The 26,029-nt window shown below is 46.2% G+C and overlaps 2 protein-coding genes across 27 annotated transcripts in view; both read left to right on the top strand.

Annotated features, from left to right (window-relative positions):
* Positions 1–14,109, top strand: part of TENM2 (teneurin transmembrane protein 2) — a 608,636-nt gene extending 594,527 nt beyond the window's left edge. For 23 of the 24 annotated variants that reach the window (XM_046900248.1, XM_025154777.3, XM_040646802.2 and 20 more), the window contains 6 exons: positions 197–372; positions 1,935–2,170; positions 6,092–6,388; positions 7,316–8,930; positions 11,211–11,341; positions 12,226–14,109. In XM_046900248.1, coding sequence (XP_046756204.1) covers positions 197–372; positions 1,935–2,170; positions 6,092–6,388; positions 7,316–8,930; positions 11,211–11,341; positions 12,226–12,987 — 3,217 coding nt within the window. In that variant the 3' untranslated portion in view covers positions 12,988–14,109. 24 annotated transcript variants of the gene reach the window in all.
* A 2,358-nt stretch (positions 14,110–16,467) lies between these two features.
* WWC1 (WW and C2 domain containing 1) overlaps positions 16,468–26,029 on the top strand; it is a 64,972-nt gene continuing 55,410 nt past the window's right edge. The window contains exon 1 of one of the 3 annotated variants that reach the window (XM_040646883.2): positions 16,468–17,039. Coding sequence is in view for 2 of the 3 variants with exons in the window: in NM_001277150.2 (NP_001264079.2) it covers positions 18,078–18,196 (119 nt within the window). In the remaining variant the exon portion in view is untranslated. Of the gene's footprint in view, positions 17,040–17,938; positions 18,197–18,661; positions 21,953–26,029 lie in introns of those variants that run through there. The other 2 variants (NM_001277150.2, XM_040646882.2) reach the window with 2 other exon arrangements.

Raw genomic sequence — 26,029 nt, 5'->3', positions numbered from 1 at the left:
GAGATCAGTATCTCTAAAATTAATATTTCATCATCATAGACCCTTTCAACAACAGAGAAATAGTTATAGCCAGGGTGTTCTTGAAAATCTGTTTCATTCTGTATTTTTGCAAAAATTTGGTGCATTATTAATACATTGGGTATTGAAATGAACATATATCCTCATGCTTTTTTGCTCTTACTAACTTTTCTATTAGCTATGATCATGAAGGGCGCCTGACCAATGTAACACGTCCCACTGGAGTGGTAACTAGCCTTCATCGAGAAATGGAAAAGTCTATTACCATCGACATTGAGAATTCTAATCGGGATGATGATGTCACGGTCATCACAAATCTCTCCTCTGTGGAGGCTTCCTATACAGTTGTTCAAGGTACCAAAGTGCACTTCTCAGCACATCTCCTAACCACACACACAATTTGAGAAAGCAGTTCTCAAAAGATCTGTGTCAAAAGTACAGTCGTGAGCAGGGGAAAAATGATAAGGTTTGCAAGACAAAATCCCATAGAGCTCATTCCTAAAATGACAGGTCTTCAGGACAGGTAAGAGACATTTCACAGTCATACTTTGTGTCAAATATGTGTGGTCATTATCTGCTGATAAAAGTTAGTCCTGCTGTTACCTCTTGTGTCAGGTTTGCTTTACCCACTAATACTGTGCTCTGTACTTCACTGCAAAATCTGACTTCGCTGCCACAAAATGCAATCTGGCTGATGAACGTTGACTGTCTGTGTAAAAATCCTTGTGGAGAACGAGGCTCAGGTACCTTCTGTGGTTAGACCTCCATCTTTCAAATGTACACGCTACCATTCAATCAAATGTAAAACAGCACCAGTGGATGGTCTTGTGCCCCAGTTAGCACTTGAGAGAATGGTGTTATGCCCCAAGCATGTCCAAAAAGGTTAGCAGCAAAATGGTTGAATGTTTGTGTAGAGCTTCCCAGCACCACCCAAGCATTACATCTGTCAAAGTGAAACCAGTCACAGTTATCACAGACAGACTGAAAGGAATTTGGTGAATGATGAGGGCTTTTAAATTAAAGTACAATGGCAAAAGAATATCGGCACTGAAAAATCGCCTCCTCCTGACATAAACGTCAACAGTTATGGACTACTATACCGCAACGTCTGGTTCCAAAGTCTTTATTTCCCTTGCACCAGATGATTAATTATGCAGATGCTGTCCTTTTGACAGACAAATATTGATGCTTTGGTGACAGTTGCCCGCTGTAGCCCTCTCTCCTCATTGTCTTAGAACAGACCTCACTGTGTCAAAGCTGGGAGAATAGCACTGCCGTGAAAGTACTGGATTATTTATATAACTTTCCTCGGAAAGCAGAAAGGCCGGGGGTGTGATTGGCTAGTGCAATTCTTGTGTGGCAGAATGAAGAATGACAAATAAAGGACTGTGGCTGCCAGCTTGTATTGTTGGAGCCTCATACCTTGAGGATTTAAAGCTAAACTAATTCTGTTCAAAGCGCCTGCTTGGAGACAGTTTCTAAACAGACAGGAAAAGAAGAGGAGCTTACTTGGTCACACACAGAAAGTCTAACAGTTGTGTGGGTTTTTTTCTTTTTATCCTAGAGCTTAATGTTTTATTGTTTATCCAGCAGTTCAGTTTTCAGGACTTTTTGCTCATATTAGAAATAAATTATGTGGTTGCAGTATATCACTGTGCATTTTGATTCATAATTAAGACTAAAGGGAAATGTAATGAAATAAACATAGTATCTCTCTGCAGGCTCACTGTTACACTACTGTTCTTTACATGAATCAGTAACATCTGTAATTTCCACCATAGTACCACGTAAGTGGTAATTGCAGGCTGACTTCATTTAACATCAACAGGAGTGCAATAAAAAAACAATCAAATTAAGCTATATGTTTTCTTTATGACTGGAGTAGCTAAATTATTTTCTTTTCATTATTGCTGTAGATCAAGTGAGGAACAGCTACCAGCTCTGTAATAATGGTACTTTGAGAGTGATGTATGCCAATGGCATGAGTATTAGCTTTCACAGCGAACCTCATGTCCTGGCTGGGACAGTAACTCCCACCATAGGACGATGTAATATTTCTCTACCAATGGAGAATGGTTTGAACTCAATTGAATGGCGTCTGAGGAAAGAACAGATTAAAGGCAAAGTGACTGTGTTTGGAAGAAAGCTCAGGGTAAGTAGAATTATTGTAGTGGTGGCATTACAATAACGATCTTTTCTTCTATGGGCTGACAGCTTTCCATTTTGAAGAACACATCTTTTCTATTTTCACTTCTTTAGAATGTGTGACTCTAGGATTGTCTTTGGTGTGAGAGTCTTCTCTATATTTGAGAGGCCAGTTAAGTACAGGGAATCATCTGTAATAAGCTACAGAAATTTCATTACTAAAAGCGTTCCACAAGAGGTTGGTAAAAATACCCAGAATATTGCTGCAAGTGAGAAAGAAAAAGAATCTGGCCACTTGTAAAAATCCCATGTCACACTTAACCACAGTCAGTCTTCTGAAGCACACACAGGTAGAATGTGAGCAGTCACATTCTGCTTACCTAAAATCCCCCTATGGTTTCATCCAGTCTGGCAGACTGTGTTGATTCCCTTTCCTAAATGGCGTGGTTGAAAAATAATTGCCATAATTACAAAGTCATAAGCATAGGAAATGAAAGACACTCCAGTCATGTAAGCCATCCCCTGCAAAATTAAAGATCTGCTACATCCGGATTAATCCCATTCTCTTCTCACCTACGCTCTTCTTCTCCTGTTAAATATCCAAACACTGTCTGGTTTCCTCAGTATATGCAGTTTTGAAAGGGTTTTGAGATACCAGGCAGGAAAAAAATGTAGCGCTGATCCAGGTCTTGTTTTTGTTAATAATTCTTTGGTCATGAGACACCATACTGTGTGTTCAAGGTGACCATAATGAAAGCAATGTATTTAGCCAACTACTTGTAAAAATTAATTAGACTGGGATGTTAAATTTTGGTATTTTCCTTTTGCTTAACATCTAATTCTCAGTCTTTCCTTATTTTCACAAATCCTCAGAATATGCACATATTCGTGTGAGAGAGAAGATTAAACAAAAAATTGAATGAGATTAGCAGGTAATCCTTAATGACTAAATTTCATGGCCGTGTAATTGATTTTTGATGTGTTGACCTGCACAAATTGACTGTAAGTAGAAAATAGATCAGCTCTGCATTTTGACTGGGTGTTCAAAATAAAAATAAATAGGACTTTAAAATGAAAACTGCTGTAATCCTAACTCTCGATACTAAAAATTTAATAGAGGTACTTGTGGTAATTAACTGGAGTTAAACACATCTTCGAGCTGAAACCTTGCCTGAGATGGATTCTCTTGCATCATGTTTATGCAAATGAAAACACTGCTTTATCTAGCAACACCTCAACATTTAATTGTCTGGTGTTAGTTCCTGTAACAATAATCACATATCCATTTAGCTCTTTTAAATGAAAATCACTGTGAGATTATAACAGGTTGAGTGGACTGAAAATGAAATCTGAAAACGAGGGAGAAAACATAGAATGTATTTGCATCTCATTTATCCTAATTCATCTTTGTAAATTGTTTAGTGAATGAAATATAGCAGCTGTGTTGGGAAGTGGGTGTGGAGCAGCGTTGGGCAGGGCAGCTGTGCCAGCTGCAGTGCCCAGCAGCACTGGTAGGGCAGGGCTGCAGAGCGTGGGCAGCACCAACCAGGCCGCAGGGCCTGCCGGGGGAACGCTTAGCAGAAGGTGTTCTTCTGTGGGCCTGGCTCTGATGGGAACCTACCGTTAACCTCCAGTCCTGCAGTTGCTCACTGAGTGTTAGCTGGGCTGAATGTGAATGCAAGTACAGCCCCTTTGTCTGGGCTGGAGACAACAGTGCAGTCATTCCTTCATTCTCTGTTATCGCTTCTTACGAGCAGTACCAGACAAACAGACAGAAGTGAGGAGAGGTGGGAACCTCCTCCCCCTTGGCCACCCACCACTAGTTCACATGCCACACGTCCGACATCTCGCCAGCATTTTCAGACGAGGTCTGGGTCAAATTTCATTCAGAAGAGTTTCTGATATGCTGCAACTAGGTGATTTTTTTTGTGAGGCCTTTTACCAACACACAGAAGGGCTGTTGCCCTGTTGCCTCTTCTTCGGCAGCATCAAAAGGAAGAAACAGATGTGCACAGACACAGCAGAACAAAAGAGAAATGGCTTTTGAGACGATCCTCAGTCACGATATTTACAGCAGTGTTGTTAGTGTTCCCAAGAAGAGTGGGAGTTAGTCATTCTGTTCGGGTTTCTGTGTGATTAATATGACACCACAATTACACTGTGTGGCTTTACTTGTTTTACTAACAAAAATGAAGTTACCGAGTTATCCAGGCAGAGGCTCCTTTATTCCCCGCGTGCTGTTTGTGTGGTGTAATCATTTCAAAAAACTCCTACTTGGGTTATCTTTGGGGAGAAAAGAAATCTAATTCTCTTTATAGTGTCTTTGGGAAAAGGGAGGATCTTTCTGAAATACTTTTTAAAAAACCTCTGCCTATCATTTACAAAAGCAAGTTCTTTCTGTCATATCCTACTCTTTCATCCTAATGTTATAGCTCCGTGCTTCTGAGAAGTGAAAGCTCTCTCCTGCTTCACCAAGACCTTTGTGCAGGAAAGGGCTTTGACGTGTCTCCATCATGAGAGCTGCCCTCACGTTTACAAAAGCAGAGTAACCAGCTGAGAAAGGGCTGGTGCCAACTTTGCCTTCCAGAGCCTTGTTTCCGTTAAGCTGGGACAGCAGAGCATGATTTATTTTACTAAGATGTTTTTAAAACCGTGCCATGCCTTTGCTTTGACTCACAGGAGAAGTTGTTGCTGGAAAAGCATTTGGGAAAACCTACAGAAGAGCTTTTCCTAATGATTGCCACTGAGGAAATGCAGACTGTTAAAGAGCTAAATTTTATTAATGGAAAAAAAAATGAGGATAATGAGCGATAATTTGAAATAATTACTTCTTTACAAACACAAAATTGTATTAATTTTAAATTTGCTGTCAGTGCAACTGAATTCCTACAGAGTTGGTTGTGATGGGAATTGGGTTTACCCCTGCCAGAGAAAAGATCTCTGAATAACTTTCATGTCTGCGAGAAAGGCTCAGGGTTAATTTACATATTGTTTGATGTGCGGTTTAATTTTGGATAACAGAAAATGTTGCTTAATCAAAGCTACAGAAAAATATAAGCTGAAGAACAAATTCCCAGAAACCAATGAATACTTTCTAAGCAGTCATTGCTGTCAAATGATATCTAATTTAAAGACTTGTACTTTATTAATGACACATCCACAATTAAATTACTTAAGAAGCTTTATCAGATTATAGCATTAGCCTGAATTCTGTGGCTTAGCCTCCAGTGATTATTGTGATGTATCTCTCATTATAGTGCTTTCACTAGAAACCTCACCATTTTGTATTCTTATGCTCTTTTGTTTCTGCTTTGCTTTTGGTTTTTTGTTGTTTTTTGGGGTTTTTTTTTTTGGGGGGGGGGGGGGTGTTTTTGCTTTTTTTTTTTTTTTTTTTTTTTCAAAAAAGCAGTAAAAAATCTTGGACTGAAACATTTCATGCTGTGCCTTTATTTGAAAACTAACTACAAACATGATAAAAAGAAAGATATTTAACCTGACTACTTAGAACATTTGTTTTGCACAACCAGAAGTCCATCCCAGCCTGTCCAACTAAAGTGCCTAAGTGGTTAAACCTCCAAGAAGATATAAAATTGTATTTATTTCTGTTTTCCTTGAAGTCACTGTAGGGAGAAACGCTAAGTTAGAACTACTGGTGACAGAATTAATACAATTACTTCCATGTGAAATCACTCGTTTTGCTGCTAATTGTTAACAGTCTGTGATTTAAGACCTAGGTATGCAGTATGTCTGTCCTTTGTGATGGGGGAATCCTTTGTCTGTAAGATGACAGCTTTGGGAGACAGCCCAGTAAGACACATAAAGCATATTTGAAATTACTTAGAAGTGGAATATGAAAGCCTGTCAGTCTGAATCCTACGCTTTCAAGAATTCAGTGGTCACTGAATATGGCCTTCGTTCATTTCAACAGGTTCATGGAAGGAATTTGCTGTCCATTGATTACGACCGGAATATACGCACAGAAAAAATCTACGATGATCACCGCAAGTTCACCCTGAGGATAATTTACGATCAGCTGGGACGGCCCTTCCTCTGGCTGCCCAGCAGCGGCCTGGCTGCCGTCAACGTGTCCTATTTCTTCAACGGGCGCCTGGCTGGGCTTCAGCGCGGAGCCATGAGCGAAAGGACAGACATCGACAAGCAAGGCAGGATCATATCGCGCATGTTTGCAGATGGGAAGGTTTGGAGTTACACCTACCTAGAAAAAGTAGGTGCTGCCGTTTTACATTCTGACGTGTTACAAAGAGAGCACTACTTTAATTCGTTGCTTCATTTTAAGCTCCATCTATAGTAAATTCACTCAGAAGTTACCCAAAATACAATGTATGCAGTTATATATGACAAAAACTGTTAATAATCCCACTGTGCTTGATTTCAGATGTTACTATTTTTCAATTAGTAACTGAATTTTACTAATTTTTTAATAGGAAATCCTTTGTTCATTGTTTATATCTTTTGATATTTTCCTGAAAGCGAACAGGCCACTGCATGGTGGCATAAACTAACACAATGAGTCGTGCTTAATTAAGAACAAAAATGCATGACTAAACCTTACCAAAGGTTCAAGTAGAACAGGTAATTCATCTCTACTCATTATGAATTAAAAGAAAATACTGTAATGCATTTTTATTTATTATAATTAAGACTCTTTAATAGTGAAAGGGGCTTAAATACCTGAAAATTGCATATTATTTTCCTCTTCCCTTCTTTGAATCTGTTTTTTTAACACCCGTTCTCTGCTTAGTTTGTCACATGCTTCACAGCAATAGCTGTGAATTACAATTGCTAGCAGAAAGATCAATCAATTCATTTACCTAATTCCTTTTCATCCTTTATTAAAAAAAAAAAAAAAAAAGAAATCCTACTAAAGAGAGGGTAGCTAATAGGTTACTAACCTACGCTTTCTCTGGAGTGTCAGCATATTGATTTCCAAGTAGCAGATCCTTTCATCTGGCAATCTGACAATACTCCAGAGCAGCTCTGTGCCCCTAACTAATGTATAGATGTCTCTTTTTATTAATTTAACATTATTGCCTCTTTAGTAAACTTGTGTTTTTTTTAAATGCCCTCCCAGAGGTCACAAGCTAAAAGATGGTAATTGTGTATGTGTTGTTGTGTTGTTTTTTTGCCATAGTCCATGGTACTACTGCTTCAGAGCCAGCGGCAGTACATCTTTGAGTATGATTCTTCAGACCGGCTCCATGCTGTTACTATGCCTAGTGTTGCTCGGCATAGCATGTCAACTCACACGTCTGTTGGCTACATTAGGAATATTTATAATCCTCCTGAAAGCAACGCATCAGTGATTTTTGATTACAGTGATGATGGGAGGATTTTGAAAACATCATTTTTAGGTACTGGTCGACAAGTCTTTTACAAGTATGGAAAGCTATCCAAATTATCTGAAATTGTTTATGACAGTACTGCGGTTACTTTTGGATATGATGAAACTACAGGTGTCCTAAAAATGGTGAATTTGCAAAGTGGAGGATTTTCTTGTACAATCCGCTATCGTAAAATTGGCCCTCTTGTTGACAAACAAATCTACAGATTCTCTGAAGAAGGTATGGTCAATGCAAGGTTTGATTATACATATCACGACAATAGTTTTCGCATTGCAAGCATCAAACCCATCATAAGTGAGACTCCTCTTCCAGTTGATCTTTACCGTTATGATGAGATTTCTGGCAAAGTTGAGCATTTTGGCAAATTTGGAGTTATTTATTATGATATAAATCAAATTATTACTACAGCAGTTATGACACTGAGTAAGCACTTTGATACCCACGGACGCATTAAAGAAGTTCAATATGAGATGTTCCGATCCCTGATGTACTGGATGACTGTGCAATATGACAGCATGGGAAGAGTAACTAAAAGAGAACTGAAACTTGGGCCGTATGCCAACACAACCAAGTATACCTATGATTATGATGGAGATGGGCAATTGCAAAGCGTAGCAGTAAATGATAGGCCTACCTGGCGTTACAGTTATGACCTGAATGGAAATCTTCACCTACTGAATCCTGGAAACAGTGTTCGATTGATGCCCCTGCGCTACGACCTCAGAGACAGGATTACGCGCTTAGGTGACATACCGTACAAAATCGATGATGACGGATTCCTGTGTCAACGAGGCTCAGATGTATTTGAGTACAATTCCAAAGGACTTTTAACAAGAGCTTACAACAAAGCAAATGGATGGAACGTTCAGTACCGTTACGACGGACTTGGCCGAAGGGCTTCCTGTAAGACTAACCTAGGACATCATCTACAGTACTTTTATGCTGATCTTCACAATCCAACAAGAGTAACACATGTCTACAATCATTCCAATTCAGAAATTACCTCTCTGTATTATGATCTGCAAGGCCACCTCTTTGCAATGGAGAGTAGCAGTGGGGAAGAATATTATGTCGCCTCCGATAACACGGGCACTCCGCTAGCCGTATTCAGCATCAATGGCCTCATGATCAAACAGCTTCAGTACACTGCATACGGAGAGATTTATTATGACTCAAACCCTGATTTCCAGCTGGTTATTGGGTTCCATGGAGGGCTGTATGATCCTTTAACCAAACTCGTCCATTTTACCCAAAGGGACTACGATGTCCTTGCTGGACGCTGGACATCTCCTGATTACACAATGTGGAAAAACATTGGTAGAGAACCTGCTCCTTTCAATCTGTACATGTTCAAGAGTAACAACCCTCTCAGCAATGAACTGGATCTAAAGAATTATGTAACAGGTGAGACTTCGTTGCATTTTTGTATAAATAACACTGTTGTTTGGAAGTTCATTTGGGAAAGGAATTAGAATTCACCTTACTAGCCATATACTGGTATCAGAGCATCAAGATTGGGCTGTTTTCCTTTCTGTGCTGTGAAAAGGGCTGGCTACTCTTGATTCTTTAATACTGCTCCTCCCTGAAGGAAGGGCAAGAAATGAGAAACCACAAAGAAAAACGGGAAGGAGGAAAAGTAATTTTGGCCTAAATACTCAATTTCAGCTCACCCATAGGGCTCTTCCTTTTGAACTCAGTACTGCATGGAGATGTGTTTGTAAAAGATGCAAAGCAAAGTGAAGTTACCAGTAAGCAGGTTAGCTGCAGAATCAAGAACCAGGACATCTTGGCATCTCTTCCCTTCGGGGCTACTTTCAAAATTAACTTCTGACTGAGCCCACAGACATATTACATATTAGCACCAAGAATGGATTTAATTAAACCCCTTTTTCCCATTTATCTTTTAATATGTAGTTTTTAGTCTCTACAACAAAAACCCTATTTTTTCGTTTTTAACTATTATTTTCTCCCGGAAAACTTAGTAAATTTTATGGCACATGTTCAGAGAGAAACAATAAAGTAGTTTTGATTGTGCATGCAAGAACTGGGTAAAACTTGTAACCTCTTCTTAATTAGTAATAATTTTTCACTTAGTGAGATCACACAGTACTTGAACTGGCTGCCGGCAATTTCTAAAAAGAAAGTTAATTAACATGTCTTTAAGAAAAGCTTTTTTCAAAGTTGAATCCATAGTATACAGTAATTAGAGCAGTGATACTTTAAAAAAGGAGCTATCTTAATTTTAGCAGACCTTTGAAATTCAAGAAAAGTGTGCATTTCCTTCAAAGAAAATTGTAGTGGGTTTCCTTCGCTCGCTGGGACCCATTCACACGTGTGACGTGCTGTCGCCTCAACTGTAGCTTCTTTGCTATATGAAGGCAGTGGGATTCTTGTTAGTGTGAAAAATATTGACTAAAATTACTTTGGGATCGAACTTCATCGTCTTAAATGCAACAGAATTCTATTTTCAATTATCACTGCTTGATTTAGACCTTCAATGCCATCTTCTGATATTTTGCTGTATTCAGAGTTTGCATTTATTTTATTTATCCATCTACTGGATTAAATCCTGGAAAAAAGCATTGCCTTTTGGTATAGCACGTGCCTTCTCTGCAAAAATAATTCATTTGTGGTTAAAATATTTGTTGCTATATGGACTAAGCAAATCGTATTGCACAGGAAATGATTGTGCTGGCACCTCGGATTTTGTGGTGGAAAAAGAAAAACCTTCTCCCTCATGTAATTGGAAATATATATATCTATGTATATATATATCTTCATACGAACAGAATATTTTAGTACTTATTTTACTGTCAGAACAGTTGAGAAAAGGAGACGTTTGCTGTCACAACCAATAAGTATTACACTTCACAATGAGTACTACACATTAGGATGTCCACGACCATCGGGTATTACACTTTTTATGAGACAGCAACTAAATCTTTAGGGGAAAAGAGGCTTTGTAGCAGCAGGCAGGTGCTGGCTCATGGCCATTCATGCCCTAGGGGCTGGCAGTGCATGGCATGTGCTTGGCGCTCAGTCCCCAGGGCTCCACAGCAGCGAGCAGGGCATGGTGGGCACTTTCAACTAGAAAAGAAGACAGAGCTTGTCACGTCGAGCTGAGAGCTGGAGCTCCCCAAAGCACATCCCTGGGCTGAGGGGAGACCCTGCCCTGCAGCCCCTCCCTTTCCTCCTGCATCTGCAGTGCACCTGCCTGAGCGGGCACAGCTGTGCTGTGGAAGGCGGACATCTGAAGCCTCTGACTGCAGTTAATGGGTCCTCCAGGGACCTCAGGACAGCTAGGAGGAGCAGATAAGAGAAGCCATGTATCTTGCCAGAACTCTTTGTAGCTGTTCTTAGGAATACAAACCTAATAAAGTGCAATTTTACAATGTAGCTTATGGATTTCATTAACCCTATCAGAAGGTGTCAGAGATGAGACAAAGATTCCATAAAGCATTCCATGTGCAGTCACAGAAAAAGAATGAATGAGGTTGTGTATCACTGATGAACTATTTAGGATGTATTTGAGGTGATGTTCCATGTTTGTTCACTGTGGAATACCACAGTTCTGAAAACTGCTACTTGAAACAAATGAGGTCAAAGGTGGATTTCCTAAATCTGTGGATTTCTTGTATGTATGCACATTTATTTCTTACTTGCCTCCTTGCTTTGGATTTTTAGATGTCAAAAGCTGGCTGGTGATGTTCGGATTTCAGCTTAGCAACATTATTCCTGGCTTCCCTAGAGCAAAAATGTACTTTGTGTCACCTCCATACGAGCTGACTGAGAGTCAAGCGTGTGAAAATGGACAGGTAGGCAGAAACATGAAGTCCTCTTTCCTGATAAATTTGCCTCTCTCTGTGAATAGAACTGCTGGCTCTTCAGTAGTTACAGTGGAAGGCCAAGGATTTATTTCAATGTAAAATGAAAGTGAGTATAGCTAGATTTTATATTAATGAACATATGTCTTTCTTGCCAGCCTTCATTATCATAATTACAGTGTCATTAGTTTGTCTTTTATTGACTTCTTCTTTGATTAACAAGTTGTAACTTGATTAACAGTGACAAAAGGAAACTTTGCAGGGTAATTTATCATCTGTTGTAGCCTTGGTAAAAGTATCCTAATAATGTGGGTGTCACAGTGCACTTAGGTTGGTACTCATCATACTGCTAAGAAATGATTTTGCTCCCCACCTGTAAAAGCTTTGTCATTGTTTTTTTTTTTCTTGAAGATTTTCATAGGTAGAGGCTTTGGTTTCCTACTTCTGTTACTACAGCTAATGTCAGTTATGGTCTTCATGTGCACTTGTGGGGTTAAGGCAGGGATATGGTGTATGCTTTCTGCCTTCATCATGAATTCCAACCAGTTTAATATACTTAAAAGAAGTACTAGGCCATTTTCAAACAATCTGTGCTAAACTTGCTTCACATTTATGGAAATACAACCGACGTGACCATGTAAACCAGCACATGTGACTATAATCTTTTATTTGGCATTATTGATTATAAAATTATTTGCCAAATGTGTCTTTACACCAATTCTGAGTGTGGTATTTATATGGGAAGGAGTGGACTTTCCACAGAATCTTTCATTGTGCAGCTTGGTTCTATAAAAAAGAAAACAAACATTGGCACTGTTCTCTGAAAACAGTATTTTCAGGTCTGCATCTTCTTTGTTTTGTTTTGTTTTTTTCAGCTAATTACAGGAGTCCAGCAGACAACAGAAAGACACAATCAAGCTTTCATGGCTCTTGAGGGACAGGTCATATCTAAAAGATTACATGCCAGTATTAGAGAAAAAGCAGGCCACTGGTTTGCAACAAGCACTCCTATTATTGGGAAAGGAATCATGTTTGCTGTGAAGGAAGGCCGTGTAACCACTGGCATTTCCAGTATAGCCACAGACGATAGCAGAAAAATTGCCTCTGTCCTTAACAGTGCTCACTACCTGGAAAAAATGCACTACAGCATCGAGGGGAAGGATACTCACTACTTTGTCAAGATAGGCTCAGCCGATAGCGACCTCGTCACCCTCGCGATGACCAGCGGGAGGAAGGTCCTGGACAGCGGAGTAAACGTGACCGTCTCCCAGCCAACCCTCCTTATCAACGGAAGGACTCGACGGTTCACAAACATCGAGTTTCAGTATTCCACCCTGCTGATCAACATCCGCTACGGGCTCACCGCCGACACGCTGGATGAGGAGAAGGCACGAGTGCTAGACCAGGCTCGGCAGCGAGCCCTGGGGTCGGCCTGGGCCAAAGAGCAGCAGAAGGCACGGGATGGCCGCGAGGGCAGCCGCGTATGGACAGACGGAGAGAAGCAACAGCTTCTGAACACGGGAAGGGTTCAAGGTTACGAGGGATATTATGTCTTGCCTGTGGAGCAGTACCCAGAGCTAGCAGACAGTAGCAGCAACATCCAGTTTTTAAGACAGAATGAAATGGGAAAGAGGTAACAAATTAACCTGCTGTCATCCTCTGCTGGATGAATCAGTAGTCATAACTGTTATCTCCTCTCCTAAGGAGATGAAGACCTACATGGGGGCACTAGGCTGAGCTACTTTGGGATAGCAAGTGGCAAAAAAGCTCATATTTTTTGAGTTAAATGCTACTGTTCAAGTGATTAAAAACCACATCCTGAAGTGGACTAAAGCCTGACTGAAAACTCTAACCATACAAATTTAAAAGTACCCCTGAAATATTACCCACTTGTTCTGGGTCTAAAGAAAAATAAAAAGAAGGCCTCGTATTGTATTACCTCACTTCATTCACACGTGAGCAAACTAAGAAATCCAAGTGGGCCACTTTCACTAACCAGCTGATGAAACACAAATGATTCAGACTGCTTGTTTGATAAATATCCAAGAGGTTTTCATTTAAAGCAAAATACAGGTGCATTTAAAACATGACTTTGGGGTGATTTGTGTGTAGCAACTGGAGGAAAAGGAGAATGCAAGTGAGAGCACACTGGAAATAGTAAAGGAAACTATATTTAAAAATAACAAATCCGCACTTGCACTCTGACCCTCCATTTGTCTGGCCTGAAGCTTAACTTATTCAAAGAGGGCAGAGTGTAAAGTTACATTCAAAATGGTGGCTATAAATCACTACAAATAAATTTCATACTCTGTTTGTCTTTGAAGATTTCCATTGTGGACAGTATAACACAGTTACAGGGTGTAGTCTGTTTAGATTCAGTAGTTTGTTGGTATCAGTTCCAGTAGAGCTGTGGGCATTGTGTTACACTATTGCAAATGGGCACCACGTCAGATCACCCTGTACATACATCAGCCAGAAGGCACAATCACTGTTTCAGATTTAAAAATTATTAGTGTGTTTGTTTGGTCGAGAAACTGAGACAATCACATTACAGTCACCACAAAAGAAAAAAAAAAAAAAAGTCTAATAAGAACTTTGGTACAAGAACTTTTTTGTAATATACATGTATGAATTGTTCATTGAGTTTTTATATTAATTTTAATTTGCTGCTAAGCAAAGACTAGAGACAGGCAAAGATAATTTATGGCAAAGTGTTTAAATTGTTTATACATAAATAAAGTCTCTAAAACTCCTGTGAATTATTGGTCTTCTATTGTGAAATCTCTCAAAATGAGAAAAATCCGAGTGTGTCACTGTCATCTCACACGTGCAGCATCTGGCATGTAGAAATGATCACTGCACCGTGGATTCTGCAGAGAGGTGTTCCTTTGACCTCCGGGTAAGCAAAGTCCTACGTAAGCATCACCTGTTCATGACAACAAAAGAATTAGTAAATGCTCCTATAAACTCTCTGTCTGCATCTCATGACCACTGACCCTCAGATCGCCACCTTACAATCCTGGAATTAGTTCAGTTGCACCAAAGAAACTTCCAGACTGTTTGAAAACGCAGTAACATGGTATTAAGTGGAAGATGGAAGGACTTGCTGTGAGCCCCGGAGCCCCCATGCAATCTGTCTTCTTTGTGAGATTGCTTATTTCTACCGCATTTAAAAATGGGAGGTAAGATCAAAGACCCTCTCCTGAGCTAACAGTCACTCTTGATGATGTTAAAAGGGAACCATGCATCAGCGAGAGCCCTGCTGCTTTTATCTCATTTAAGTATGTAGTCAGAAAGCTCTACTTAATGTCGAGAGCAGTCTTGCTTTTGGGGTTGCAGATGAGGTTTTTAATGATTCATGGTATCAGCAGAGATGTTTGAATTGATTACGGGCATTAATTCACTCCAGGGCACGTTGAAAGCAGAGCAGCTCGGTGGCAGTGCTATGCAGCACCTACGGCACTCAGAGCACACCTGAGTTCTGCTGAGCAAACAGAACCCATCCCATTCTGATCGCAGTGTTGCACCGTGTGCTCCGCTGTGCACTGTGTGTGCCAGAACCCCGGGCCCTGCTCCCTCACAAGGATGAATCCCAGTACATTGTCAGAGAAAGTCCTGTATGTCCATCGCTGCAGATGTCACTCTGTGCTGATAGATGTGAAGCACTGTTATCAGACTTGTCTAGAAGCGGAACTTATTAAAGGAGTGAAATATTAGGTGGGTGTTCGCAGAGCTTACTTTGTTACTTTTGGTGTAAACGTAAGCCATGAAATCACAAGGTGGAAGCACTTCTCACTGTCACAGCTTTCCTGACTGCTCTGGTCTGTACTGGTGAGCTGCTTAGGTCACTTTTTTAAATAGAAGTTTTCTTGCAGCTGAGAGGCTGGAAATGAGAACGTGCTGCACAGCCTTGTGTTGCCTTTGTTCTGTTACCAACGTCCTAAAGCTGAAACTGTTCACACTTAATTTTGCTACTTCTCTTTATCCTCTGCAGAAGGAAACAAAAGCGAAGCACCAATTGTGATATTACTTCCAGGGGACTGATGTGCAGGGGAAGCACTCGGAAGGACAAGGCTCGCTATCCAGCTCCTCTGCTAATAATATGTGAATCATCAGAGTACTCTTAAACAACTCTTGGAACCGGTCCGCTCACGTAGTTCATACTCGGAGACCATTTATCCCCATCTGTGAATGGTTTCCTAAGCAAAGTTCCCCAGCAACTCATGGGAGCTCCTAGATCCAAACAGCTCATGCTGGAGGTCGTTCCCCTGAGCCCCGTGTGCAGCTCAGCGCCCACTGTGAGTTTCTGGTGGCACAGCCCTGCCCAGACACCCTGCACCTCCAGCGGGAGAGCTGTGTGAGGGGGCCTGCAGGAGGTCACGTGCTGCACTCGGGCTTCTGCTGCAGAGCATGAGCAGAGAACTGAAAAAGCACTACTGATGTGGTGAAAACACCATGGGAGAGAGCTGTGTGCCAGCTTTTGGGGAGAGGCAAGAGAACACAGCCGATTTATGAACCTTCAACAAACAGGACTTGCAGTGCAAGTGGCAGTTCAGTCACTGTGAGTACAGAAGGTGGCAGATAGCATACCATAGCGCTGCCTGTGCTGTTACAGCAGCTCAACGGCACTGCTATTGGAAAACTGTCTTTACAGAAGCCCCGCATCCTTAGACGGCAGCTCCTGGCAGGTTGTACCCTAATTTTGTTACTCAGTGTGGAAATCTGCTGGAATCGTGCTGGCTGCAGCCCAGGTCTCTTTGCTGTTGCAAACAGGCACACATACTGTGCTTCATCAAGTGAAAAAAAAAATCACAGAAACGAAAATAGAATTTCAAGAAACATCGCCTAATGCCATCAATCAGTACTATCAGAAGTAGAAAGATGCCTGCATGCTCCTGTGGGCTGTAAGGACGCTTTTGACGCCACCCCCACCTTAAGGCGTGCTGTCTGCCCGGGTGGGGAAGGCAGACCGTCACAACGCGCTGCCACAGCTGCCGCAGCACAGCGGGGGCTGTGAGATCAGCGGCGATCTGCGCCTGCGCAGCCCCTCCGTGCGGCACACAGGTGTGTCACACAGGTGTGTCACGGCGCAGCGGCGTCCCGCGGGCGGCGCCGGCAGTGCAGCTCCGTGCTGGGGCGGCCGCTCCGTGCTGCACGCGCGGCGGGCGGAGCGCACTGCAGGCAAACGGCACTGCGCGCCCGAGGGAACACGCGGCCGCCGGCAGCAAGCGCGCAAAGAACGGCCGTTTGGGGAAAAACAAAACTAAACTAAACTAAAAACCATGAAATCTTTATTTGGTTGAGAGGAAAAAAATCTCGCGGCACCCCGCGGGCGGTGACAGGCGGTCATTCCCTCGCTGCTGGCGTGTTGTGCGGGAGCACGAAGCGCTGCGGGCAGCAGCGAGGCAGCCACGGCCCCCACGCGCTGCCCGCGGTCGGTCGGCCGGCTAACGGCGGGCCGGGCAGAGCTCAGTGCTGCTCACAGCGTCCTGCCTGCAACGAGGCGAGGCCGGGCTCGTGCTGTCCGTGCCGCCCTGCCGCGCTGCAACCGGCGCCTCGCCCCGCTTCGGGAGCCGCCCCGTGCCACACCGCCGCTGGCCGTCCTGGCTCTGCTTCCCCTCACGGCTTCAGCGCGCGCGCTCGTGAGTCGTGTGTTACGTGTAGGATTTCATCCCACGAGCTCGTGAAAGTAAGTAAATGGTTTCATCCAGGGGATTCTGCTCCTTTTCTCGGCGCTGAGGGTAGCGTGAAGGAGTGTGTTATGTTTACTAACGCTGTGAGAAAGGCCGCTTGAAATTTAACATCGGAACCAAATCCGGGATCGCCCGTCCAAGGCTCTGGTAGGGGAAAGCCGGATTAAACTTTCCTCTCTGTCAGAAACCTCGGCTGGGTTTGAGTCTGCCCGCCACGGCTCCCTGCAGGGCTCGCTCCCGGCGGTCGGCCCTGAGCCGAACTGAGGCGTTCAGGGCTACGTTGGGCCGGGCCCCGTGCAGCCATCGCCTGTGGGCGGCGGGCAGGGCGTGCAGCTGAGGGGGCTGTAAGGTCCGTGCCAAGCCCAGGCACGCCGTGATTGCGTGGTTCTCGGACAACGCAGCGCGTTCCGTCGTGCTCTGCTGTGGTGGGCGGGGTAGGACCGGCAAGGGTAACGCGGGGCGCTCTCGCTCAGGTCAATCGAAGCCGCCCCCACGCACGTCGGGGGCGATCCGTGCGACGCAAAAACGATCGTCAGAAGATGGCCGGCTGCTCCCGCCTCCCCACGGACGCCGGGCACGAGCAGGCAGTCCGCGGGCCGCCCCTCCCGCCCCGGGGCCACGCCCCCGTTCCGGCTCCGCCGAGCCTCCGCCCCTCCAGCAGGGGGCGCTGCCCGCCCCGCCGGTGCCGCACGCGGAGGGGCGGGGCCGCGGGGGCGGTGTTCCCGGCCGGGGGCGCGGGGGCGGCCCGAGGCGGCGGAGCGGCGCGGGAAGCGGGGCCGTGAGGGGCCGTGTCCCGCCGCGGCGCGTTCCGAGGGCTCTCCCGCCCGGCCCCGCCCCTCCCAGGCCCCGCCCCCGCCGCGGGGCCGGCATGTGAGGAGCCGCCGCCGCCCGGGGCGCTTCTCTGCGCGGCTGGGCCGGTGCGGCCCCCCTCCGTACCGCTCCTCGCCGCCCGCCCGGCCCGGCCCTGTCCCGGGGTCGGCCCCCGCCGCGGAGCGGGGGCGCTGCATGGGGCGGCGCGGCCGGCGCTGGGGACGATGCCGCGGAAGGAGCTGCCGCTGCCCGCGGGCTGGGAGGAGGCGCGGGACTACGACGGGAAGGTGTACTACATCGACCACGGCAGCCGCACCACCAGCTGGATCGACCCCCGCGACAGGTGGGCGCTGGGGGGGCGGCGGGGACGGCCCTCTGCCCGGGGAGCGGCCGCGCTGCGGGGCTCGGCGCCCGGCCCGGCCTCTCTGCGCCGTTCCGCCGCGGGCCGGGCCCGCCCTCACCTGCGGCGCTGCCGCCCTCCTTCGGCCCCGGTGCGGCCGTACCTGCGGCGCGTCCCGCCTCGGTGCGCGGCCGTGAGCAGCTGCCGCACGGAGCCCGGGCGGAGCGGCGCACCCCGTGCGGAGGGCGCGGGTCGGGCGGTGCCGCGGCCCTCTGAGCTCCGCGCCGCGCGGGGGGCGGTGAGACGCGCGGGTCGGCGCCTCCCGGGGCGCTCCGCTCGGCTCTCTGGGTTCTCGACGGGTTCTTTCCCGGCGTCGTTCACTTTGAAGAGCATGGGGAGTGAAGCGGGCCGCCCCGCGCTCGGGTCGTATCCCGGCAGCTCTTTGTCCCGGCGCCGTGCCGGGCAGTCGCTGCGAGCAGGCGCGGGGAGCGCGGTGCTGTGCGGGAGCCCCGAGCGTTGGGGCGCTGCGGGATCCGGGCGGCCTCGCGCTTCCCGCCTGGGGTGCTGCGCCGCGTGGTTCCGTGTCGGGAACCCCAGGCGCACAACTCAGACATCCGTCCCGATGAGTTGGAAATCCCAGCCGCTGGACGTGGTCAGTGTGTGCTGTGGGCGCACCTTACGCACTTCCCGCCGCGTCGTTAAGTATTCCCCGCATCCCGATCGTTTCCCTTTCCCCTCTCAGCCCCTACTCCTTGAGGGGCTCCCGTCGGGGGTCCCTCGTGGGGTGCCGGCGCTGTGCCTTATCCCTGTGCTACGTGGCTCAGCTTACGTTGAAAGGAAACGAGTTGTGCGGTTTTACAGGATCTTAAGGGGTGTTCTGCATTCCAGGAATAATCCTTGTGTATCCCGGTGACGGACGTGTAACCTGTTGGGCTGCTGAAGGTTTGGAACAGGCTTTAAACCGATGTTTCAGTGAAGCGATTGAAGGAGTTGAGGGAGCATTGTTTGTGCCACAGTGTGGCTTTTAGCCTTGATAAAAGTTGATATAAGCTTAAATTGGGGATACTTTCTTAGCACCTTTATTTTTGATGAAAGTAAGTGAGAAATGTTAGGACTGATGGTAGCTTATAGCAGTTCTGATGCGTCCGTGGTTGTGAGTCAGAGACAGAAGCAGCTGAAGGCTGCTTTATCCAGCAGGGCTGACTGCTCACTGCTGTTAAGAGCATTCACCGCCAACAGGCCCTATCACATGATGCGTTTGTTGTGCACATAGTAATGCACCTGAATACACATGGCCCTGACGAGCTTTGCTTCTGAGTCATCTTCCAGCATTGTGACCAGGAACGCAGGCTGTTGGGCACTCCTCCTGCCTCAGAATGCCAGCAAGGTTGGAAAAGCTCATTGGTCCACCCCTGAGCAACTTCAGCCTTAAAACATTTACCCATCACTTGGAGATCTATGTGTTTGAGTGAGTTTGAGACATGCCCTGCTGTACTTGCAAGAAAAAGTTTCTCTTCCAACTAATTGTCTTTCAGCTGATGACAGCTCTCTGTGGGCACCAGGTGATGGGAGCTTCTGAGCAGCTCAGACCTAACTGTCCCTGCGGTGGTGAGGTTGGCTTTAGGTACTGATGGTGCATCTGATGGTGTGTGTTCAGCATTTCTCTGCCTGGAAGCTGTGTGTGAAGTAGCTGCAGCTGAGAGGTGGTTGTGTGTGTTTGCTGCAGCGCTCTCTGTGCTCAGCTCATGTATGCTATCTTTGATCCAGGAGGAAGCAATAGGTACTGGGAAGTGGGATTGTATAAAACAGCAGACTTCAGGGAAGTGGGGCAAGATTTATGTTTGAAGGCTCCTTGTGAACCCCATTGCCTCTCAGTGGTGAAATTTCAGCGTGACTGTGCCCTCAGAATACCTGGTCGGTTTATTCAGTGAGCAACAACTGGTGGCTAAAGAAAGGGCACGCAGGTTTTAAACCTCCCTAAGTCTTTCATTCCAGCTTAATTTAGTGGAAAAAGCCATGAGCAGGGATACCATCTAGCTTCAGGGCACGGGCTTGCCCATTGTTCTTGCGATAGCAGCTGGTGTTGGGTTTGCACTTGGGTTGGCACTGTGATCACTGCAGGTTTGCCTGCCCTCCTGTAGCTCGCTGCACCAGTTCCTCAGACAGGCTGTTGGTAAGAGCGGCCGTTGCACTTCAAGTGGTACAAAGTCTCCGTGCTGACCTGAGTGATGCTCTGACAGCGTGGCTGGGGCTGCCGTGTGCTGCACTGCCTCCTACTTTGCACCACGTGGGGCTGTTCCAGATGAAGCGTCCTGGGAGCGGGTGGATTTTAGAGCTTGTAGAGGAATCATCCAGAGATAAACCCTGAGAGGGATTTTGTAATGTAACCATTGCTGTACATGTGCTACAGTGTAACGGAGGAATTGGATATCCTGTAGGCAGGGTTTCAGGTTAAAAAGCTGCCAGGCACTTCTAGTGGCCAGATGGAAAAAAGATCTTTTTTTCCTCTATATAAAAGGATGCAGAAATAACCAATTTGTTTTTAGTTGTAAGTTTGTCCTGAGTCAGGTAATTCAGGACTCGGATGCAGTGTGGTAGGTGACCCAGCCTTACTGAGCTGGGAGAAAAATCAGTTTTGTTATTCCTGGTTCTAGAAGCAAGCATGATTTTCCAGGCATCCACCAGCATGTGCTAAAGCGTGTCGGAGTGCTGTCCCAGCTGCTCCCTTAACACAGGGGATGCACCTGCTCTGTAAGCTGCTGTGCTGGTTGGCAAATCAGAGGTGAGAGTGTGTCTCAGAAACATCAGCCTCAGCTGCTGGCTGACTCGCAGTGATGTTTAAGAGCAGGAATTGCATCAACACAGTGCCTCAAATGAGGCTTTTGTGTTCATCAGACATCGGGGTTAGAGACAGGTATCTGCATACCAGTGTGTGCACTGTCCTTGGGTTCTCTGCAGTGTGTAGGGGAACCTCTGATCTGCCCCCAAAATGTCTTGGAAGAGAATTTCCCACCCTGAAGGTGCCTGGTAAACATGTCCCATTCTCCGGGTCTTGTGTTCTCATGCTCCCGATCTGTTGGTGTACGTGGGTTGTTCTGGCTGTTGTAGCTGGAGCTGGCTGACCTCGCTTTGTCCCCGTCACTGGGCTTCTGTTGAGAGTGAAAGATGGCAAACCCGGAGCACTCCTCAAGTCAGCTGGGGGAAGCTACTGAACCGCAGAAGGTGTTTGCACTGCTGGGAGGCAGCAGTGCCTCAGTTGGTGCCTTCATTTATCAAAGGCTCTTGGTCACGTGTTGGAGACACTTACTAAAAGAAAGCTCAGATTCTGCAGTTACTCTCTGAGACACCTTCATATTCCACATAGAGACGACTTCTACTCTGAACCTACAAAGCAGAGCTCTGGTAAAGACAAGTAGGGAAGAGATTTGCCATGGTATGGGGCCAATGTATGTCAGTGCATGTGTTGTCGCATGTAGCATATTTTGTGCTCTTAAAGCTAGTGCCACCTGTTTACTTGTGAATATGCTGGGCTTATTGAGCCTGAGGATCTTGATGAAGACCAGCTAACTTGTTATATATAGAGCGTGATCATCTTGCTGTGCCCCCCCTTAAGCCTCCCTGCCAGGCTCTGTGAGGTGCTGCAGTGTGCTGTGTTGTTCTGCTCTTGAAGCTTCTCGCACCCGGTCTGCTCTGCACACTTGATCTCCAAACTTGGTGTATTAAGGAATCAAGCATGAGCATCCTGCTGAAACCTCATATGTAAGTACCCACTCCTTAGATTATTTGCCTATTAACATAACTATAATCATTGGAATAAAGCTAAATTTAGCTACCTATAATGTAGGAATTCTCAAGAATAAAAAGACTTAAAGGGAGAGCACTCAAAAGCATTGAGGAGGAAAGGAGCTGTGCTTTTCTGCAGGTGAAAAGCAGTGTCAGGAGAAGACAAAATCCTGAGGCAGGAGCATTTCTTTTCTGTGGGTCTTTATCACCAGCAGCACCACGGCACACTGCTGGCCTGCCTGCTGTCACCTCTTGTTACTGCTAGCTGCCCTAACGCCCCATCCAGTGTATGTGGGTCTTATGCATCTTTCTCATGCTTACATTCTCCAAAATAGCTGATTCTTTTCTTATAAAGAACAAGCAGTTCCCAGTGTGTCTGTAAAAGCCATTTTCTGTGAGCACACAGCTGAGTGACAGAAATGCACTCTTTGTAATCACTTCAGATGCTGTCTTTGGGAGCAGGTGGCTCAATGTGTAGCACTTGTGCAGTTCTTAGGATTTCTTTTCCCCCCCTCGCAGTAAATGGAAGTTAATGTAAGTGCTAATGCATAGGTTGCTCTGGAAGTAATGCCTCCTATTTATTTCCATGGAAACTACAACAGATACAAAAAGCACAAGAACACTGGTAGAGCAAATTTTCAGCTATGAAATACAGTTTCCCAACACAGTCTCCACCAGTAGCTGTGCGTTTTCAACAGCAGTGAACGAGAGCCTGTCTGCTGTGCTTGTAAATGTACCAGCAGAAATGACCCACTGTCACCACTGCAGAAATTCAGCACCTGCCCCTCACTGTGCTCACATCCACTGCTGGGGCTCCATAGTTTAGGTCGAGCTTCATCTTCTGCTCTGCAAGGTTGCTTTTCTTGTGGGGGGGGCCTTTAATTGTGCATCAGAAGGGCTGCCAGCTTGTGAAGTTGTGACGCTGCCTCCAACTGCAGCTCTCTTGTCAAGGGGATCAGCAGCTTCCCCCCATGCAGGTCATCTGTTTTCATAGCAAAGTAGTTGTACAGAGAACCAGCTTGTAAATCTTGAAGATGTATGGTGAATGCGTGGGTGGTTGTCCCTGTGCTGTTGGGCCGGGGGTGGGTGGCACTGCTGATTGGGACAGCTGGAGCTGCTGCTGCTGGAATGGAATTCTGTAGCCATGCGGGAAGCTCGATCCAGAACGTGCTCTGGCTGGTAAATGTCTCATTGTCTGGATTAGTTTAACAGAAACAGCTGATCCGGGTCCTGAGTGGCAGTGTGGGAGCTGTGCTGGCACAGGTGGGGCCAGGCAGGAGGTTGTGGTGGCTGTGCTCAGCCCAGGAGTGCTGCAAGGACGTATTGGCAGCTGTGGTCTGGGCAGGCTGTGCCCAGAGCTGGGCGTGCTGGCTCTGCTTGTAGCTTCTGACTGTGTTCTGCAGGTAGGGCATGTTTTGTGAACCGAGCTTGAGTGAACCCTGCCGTGAGGCACAGAGTGTCCTGAAGCTGTCACTGACACTTTCTTCACAGTGCAGCTGTGGAAAGAGGAGCTGATAACAAACTTAATGGTGTCTGAGTCTGATTTGGCTTCTTCTAGGTTGTGCAGGCAAATCCATTTAAAGATCCAGGAAGATTGATCCAAAAAAATAACTGTTAATAGAACACCCTGAAGACAAAGCAGTGTGTGCTGGCAGCAGCGGGGGGCGGTCCTGTGGCTGACGTGCTGCTGGGCTCTCATTGCAGAGACTGAGGAGTCCATTGGTAGATGATTGATTGCATCCCCTGTCCCAGCAGGTGACAGTGACGTGCTGAGGCACCATGCTCTCTGCTCAGCATGCAGGAGTGGCACTGCCCGTGGTACAAAGGTGCAGTTGGTGATGCTCTGTGTCAGGGCTGGGCTGTCCTGGGCTTGGTGTGGCACTTTTGCTGTGTCAAGTTTAGGAGAATTGCATGCCCTTGCCATAACGGGGCAGAGACTGTGTATGTGTTAGGGGAAAGTCCTGCTCGCGTTCCTCAGTGCCGTGGCTGGCTGCCTCAGCCTGGGCGCCCTGCTGGTGCACCTGGCAGCTGAACAAGTGGCCAAGGGCTGTTGGATGGCAGGGGCTGGGGTATGTGGCTGCTGCTGCCACGTGTGTGTGTGTCCGGGAGATGTGTAGATCAGCCACTTCCTCTGAGGGAATTACCTTCTCTACTGGCTGCTTGCCATTCATGCTACCTGTTCAGTAGGGTTGTGTGCTTTGCTTGTGGTAATGAAAGCTTAGCTTTAACTGCTCCAATAAAACCCGGAGTTCTCATTCACAGAGCCTGAGGTTACTGCTCCCCCCCCCCCCCCCTCCACATTCGAGCTGCATGCATAGATAATTGGCTGAACAAACAACAGACAAAATTGCTCCCAGTAGAATAATAACCATTTTTCACTGCCACTCATCCAGTCAAGTGACATCTGGAAGACTCTCTGGGTATGCACAGGAGGTTTGGTCTGCAGCAGGAGGATGCAGAGAAGCCAAGTCTTACAGCTGTCAGTGTTCTCCAGCTTTCTCATGCTCTTGGATGTGTTCTGCTGGCTTGGCTTGCTCTGTTTGTTCTGGTACTTATGACTTCCACCCCACCTCTGTGTTCTGTAACAGAAATGCCCAGCACATTTAAAAACAGATGAGTGGCACTCAATCTCATGGAGGTGCTGTGGGGATTAATTAGCTCTGATGAAGTGCTTTCTGGCTGAGATGTCAAGCTGATGTTTCAGGACTAATGGTATTGTTTAATGAAACTACTTAGTTCTCCTAAAATGTCTAATCGCTGTTTCAGGAGAATTTACTCTGTGGAGGAAAGCTTTATTGATTTAAAGTACCCAATAAACAGTATTGATTTGCAGGAGGCAGTCATTCATATCTGTTCCGTGTTTGGGAGAATTTTGGTGCTCTAAAGCTGAAACCACTGCTTGACTCACTGCAGGTCAGTGCAGGGGGAAGTCTTCAGCCAATTTTGCTTCTGTCGTTCTAAAGATTCATTTTGAGCCTATTAGGATTTCCAAAGGCACATGCATGTATTGTGCTCCTGCATCTTATGTCACTGATCTAGAAGAGCATCTTGAGAGTGCTGCTTCAGCAGTGCACGAAGGGTACGGTCTGTGCTTTAGAAGCGATGCTGCTCTCAACAGCTGCTGGATGGTGGCTGCTGTTCAGGCAGGCTCTGGCTGCTGCATTCCAGCCTTTGTTCACAGTGGTGCTCCTTCAGTTCCTTGACATCTGTGAGCACAGTCTTCTGGTGGCTACATAGAACTTGAGCTGTTCTGTTGGGAAGACAGTGTCTCAGCTATCCAGAGACCCTCCTTTGCAGGGCAATGCTGCTGGCAGCTGCTTCTGTGTTAGTAGTGCTTCTCCAGGTGCAGCCTAGGGTTGCTGGAGTGATGTTGGAGGGAACCATGAAGCTTTGTGGCCTGCTGTTGCTCAGAATGAGTTTCTGCAAAGCAGTGAGGGAGAACTGAAGGAAGCCATTCAAAGATAAAATGGTATGACTTGCCTAATTTGGGATGATTGGCACTGTATGTAGTATTCCAGACAAGGCTGTCACTTCAAAGAAAAAAAGTCACTCACCATGAATGACACATTCGTAGTGTGGAGTTTTGTGGTGCTTAAACCGAAATGAAGTCAGCACTTGGTACAAAAGTTTTGTGGTGGTGATGCTCAGGTGTATTTGGTGAGCAGCACGTGTTCACCCCGTGGAGGATGGGGAGGTTGAACCCCTCTGCCCAGTATGCCAGTCAGCGTGTTTCAGCATCTCATTTCTCTTCACCTCAGCTGTCACTTCACCCACTTGCTCAGATTTCTTCCAAAATTCCTCAAAGCTCTCCACATCCAGCTGCCCCAAATAGCTGCTCAGTCAGCGGGGCAGTGAGCCAGGCTTGCTGTTTTGTCCTTTCTTACGTCAGCCGTATTTCACATCACAGAAGATCTAAGCAGCAAAGGTAAAACGATCAGTTGCCTTGGAAGGACACTGACTTTTTAATTCTTATGTGGAAGCTTATGTAGAGTGCTTTGGGCTGCCTAACAGGTGGCTCTCCGTAAGGAGGTTTTCCAGCAAGAGAGAAATAGG

This window comes from Gallus gallus, chromosome 13, assembly GCF_016699485.2.
Source record: "Gallus gallus isolate bGalGal1 chromosome 13, bGalGal1.mat.broiler.GRCg7b, whole genome shotgun sequence".
In the NCBI taxonomy this organism is placed as follows: domain Eukaryota; kingdom Metazoa; phylum Chordata; class Aves; order Galliformes; family Phasianidae; genus Gallus; species Gallus gallus.
Note: the sequence above shows the minus strand (reverse complement) of the source record. Positions and strands in the feature narration are given on the sequence as shown.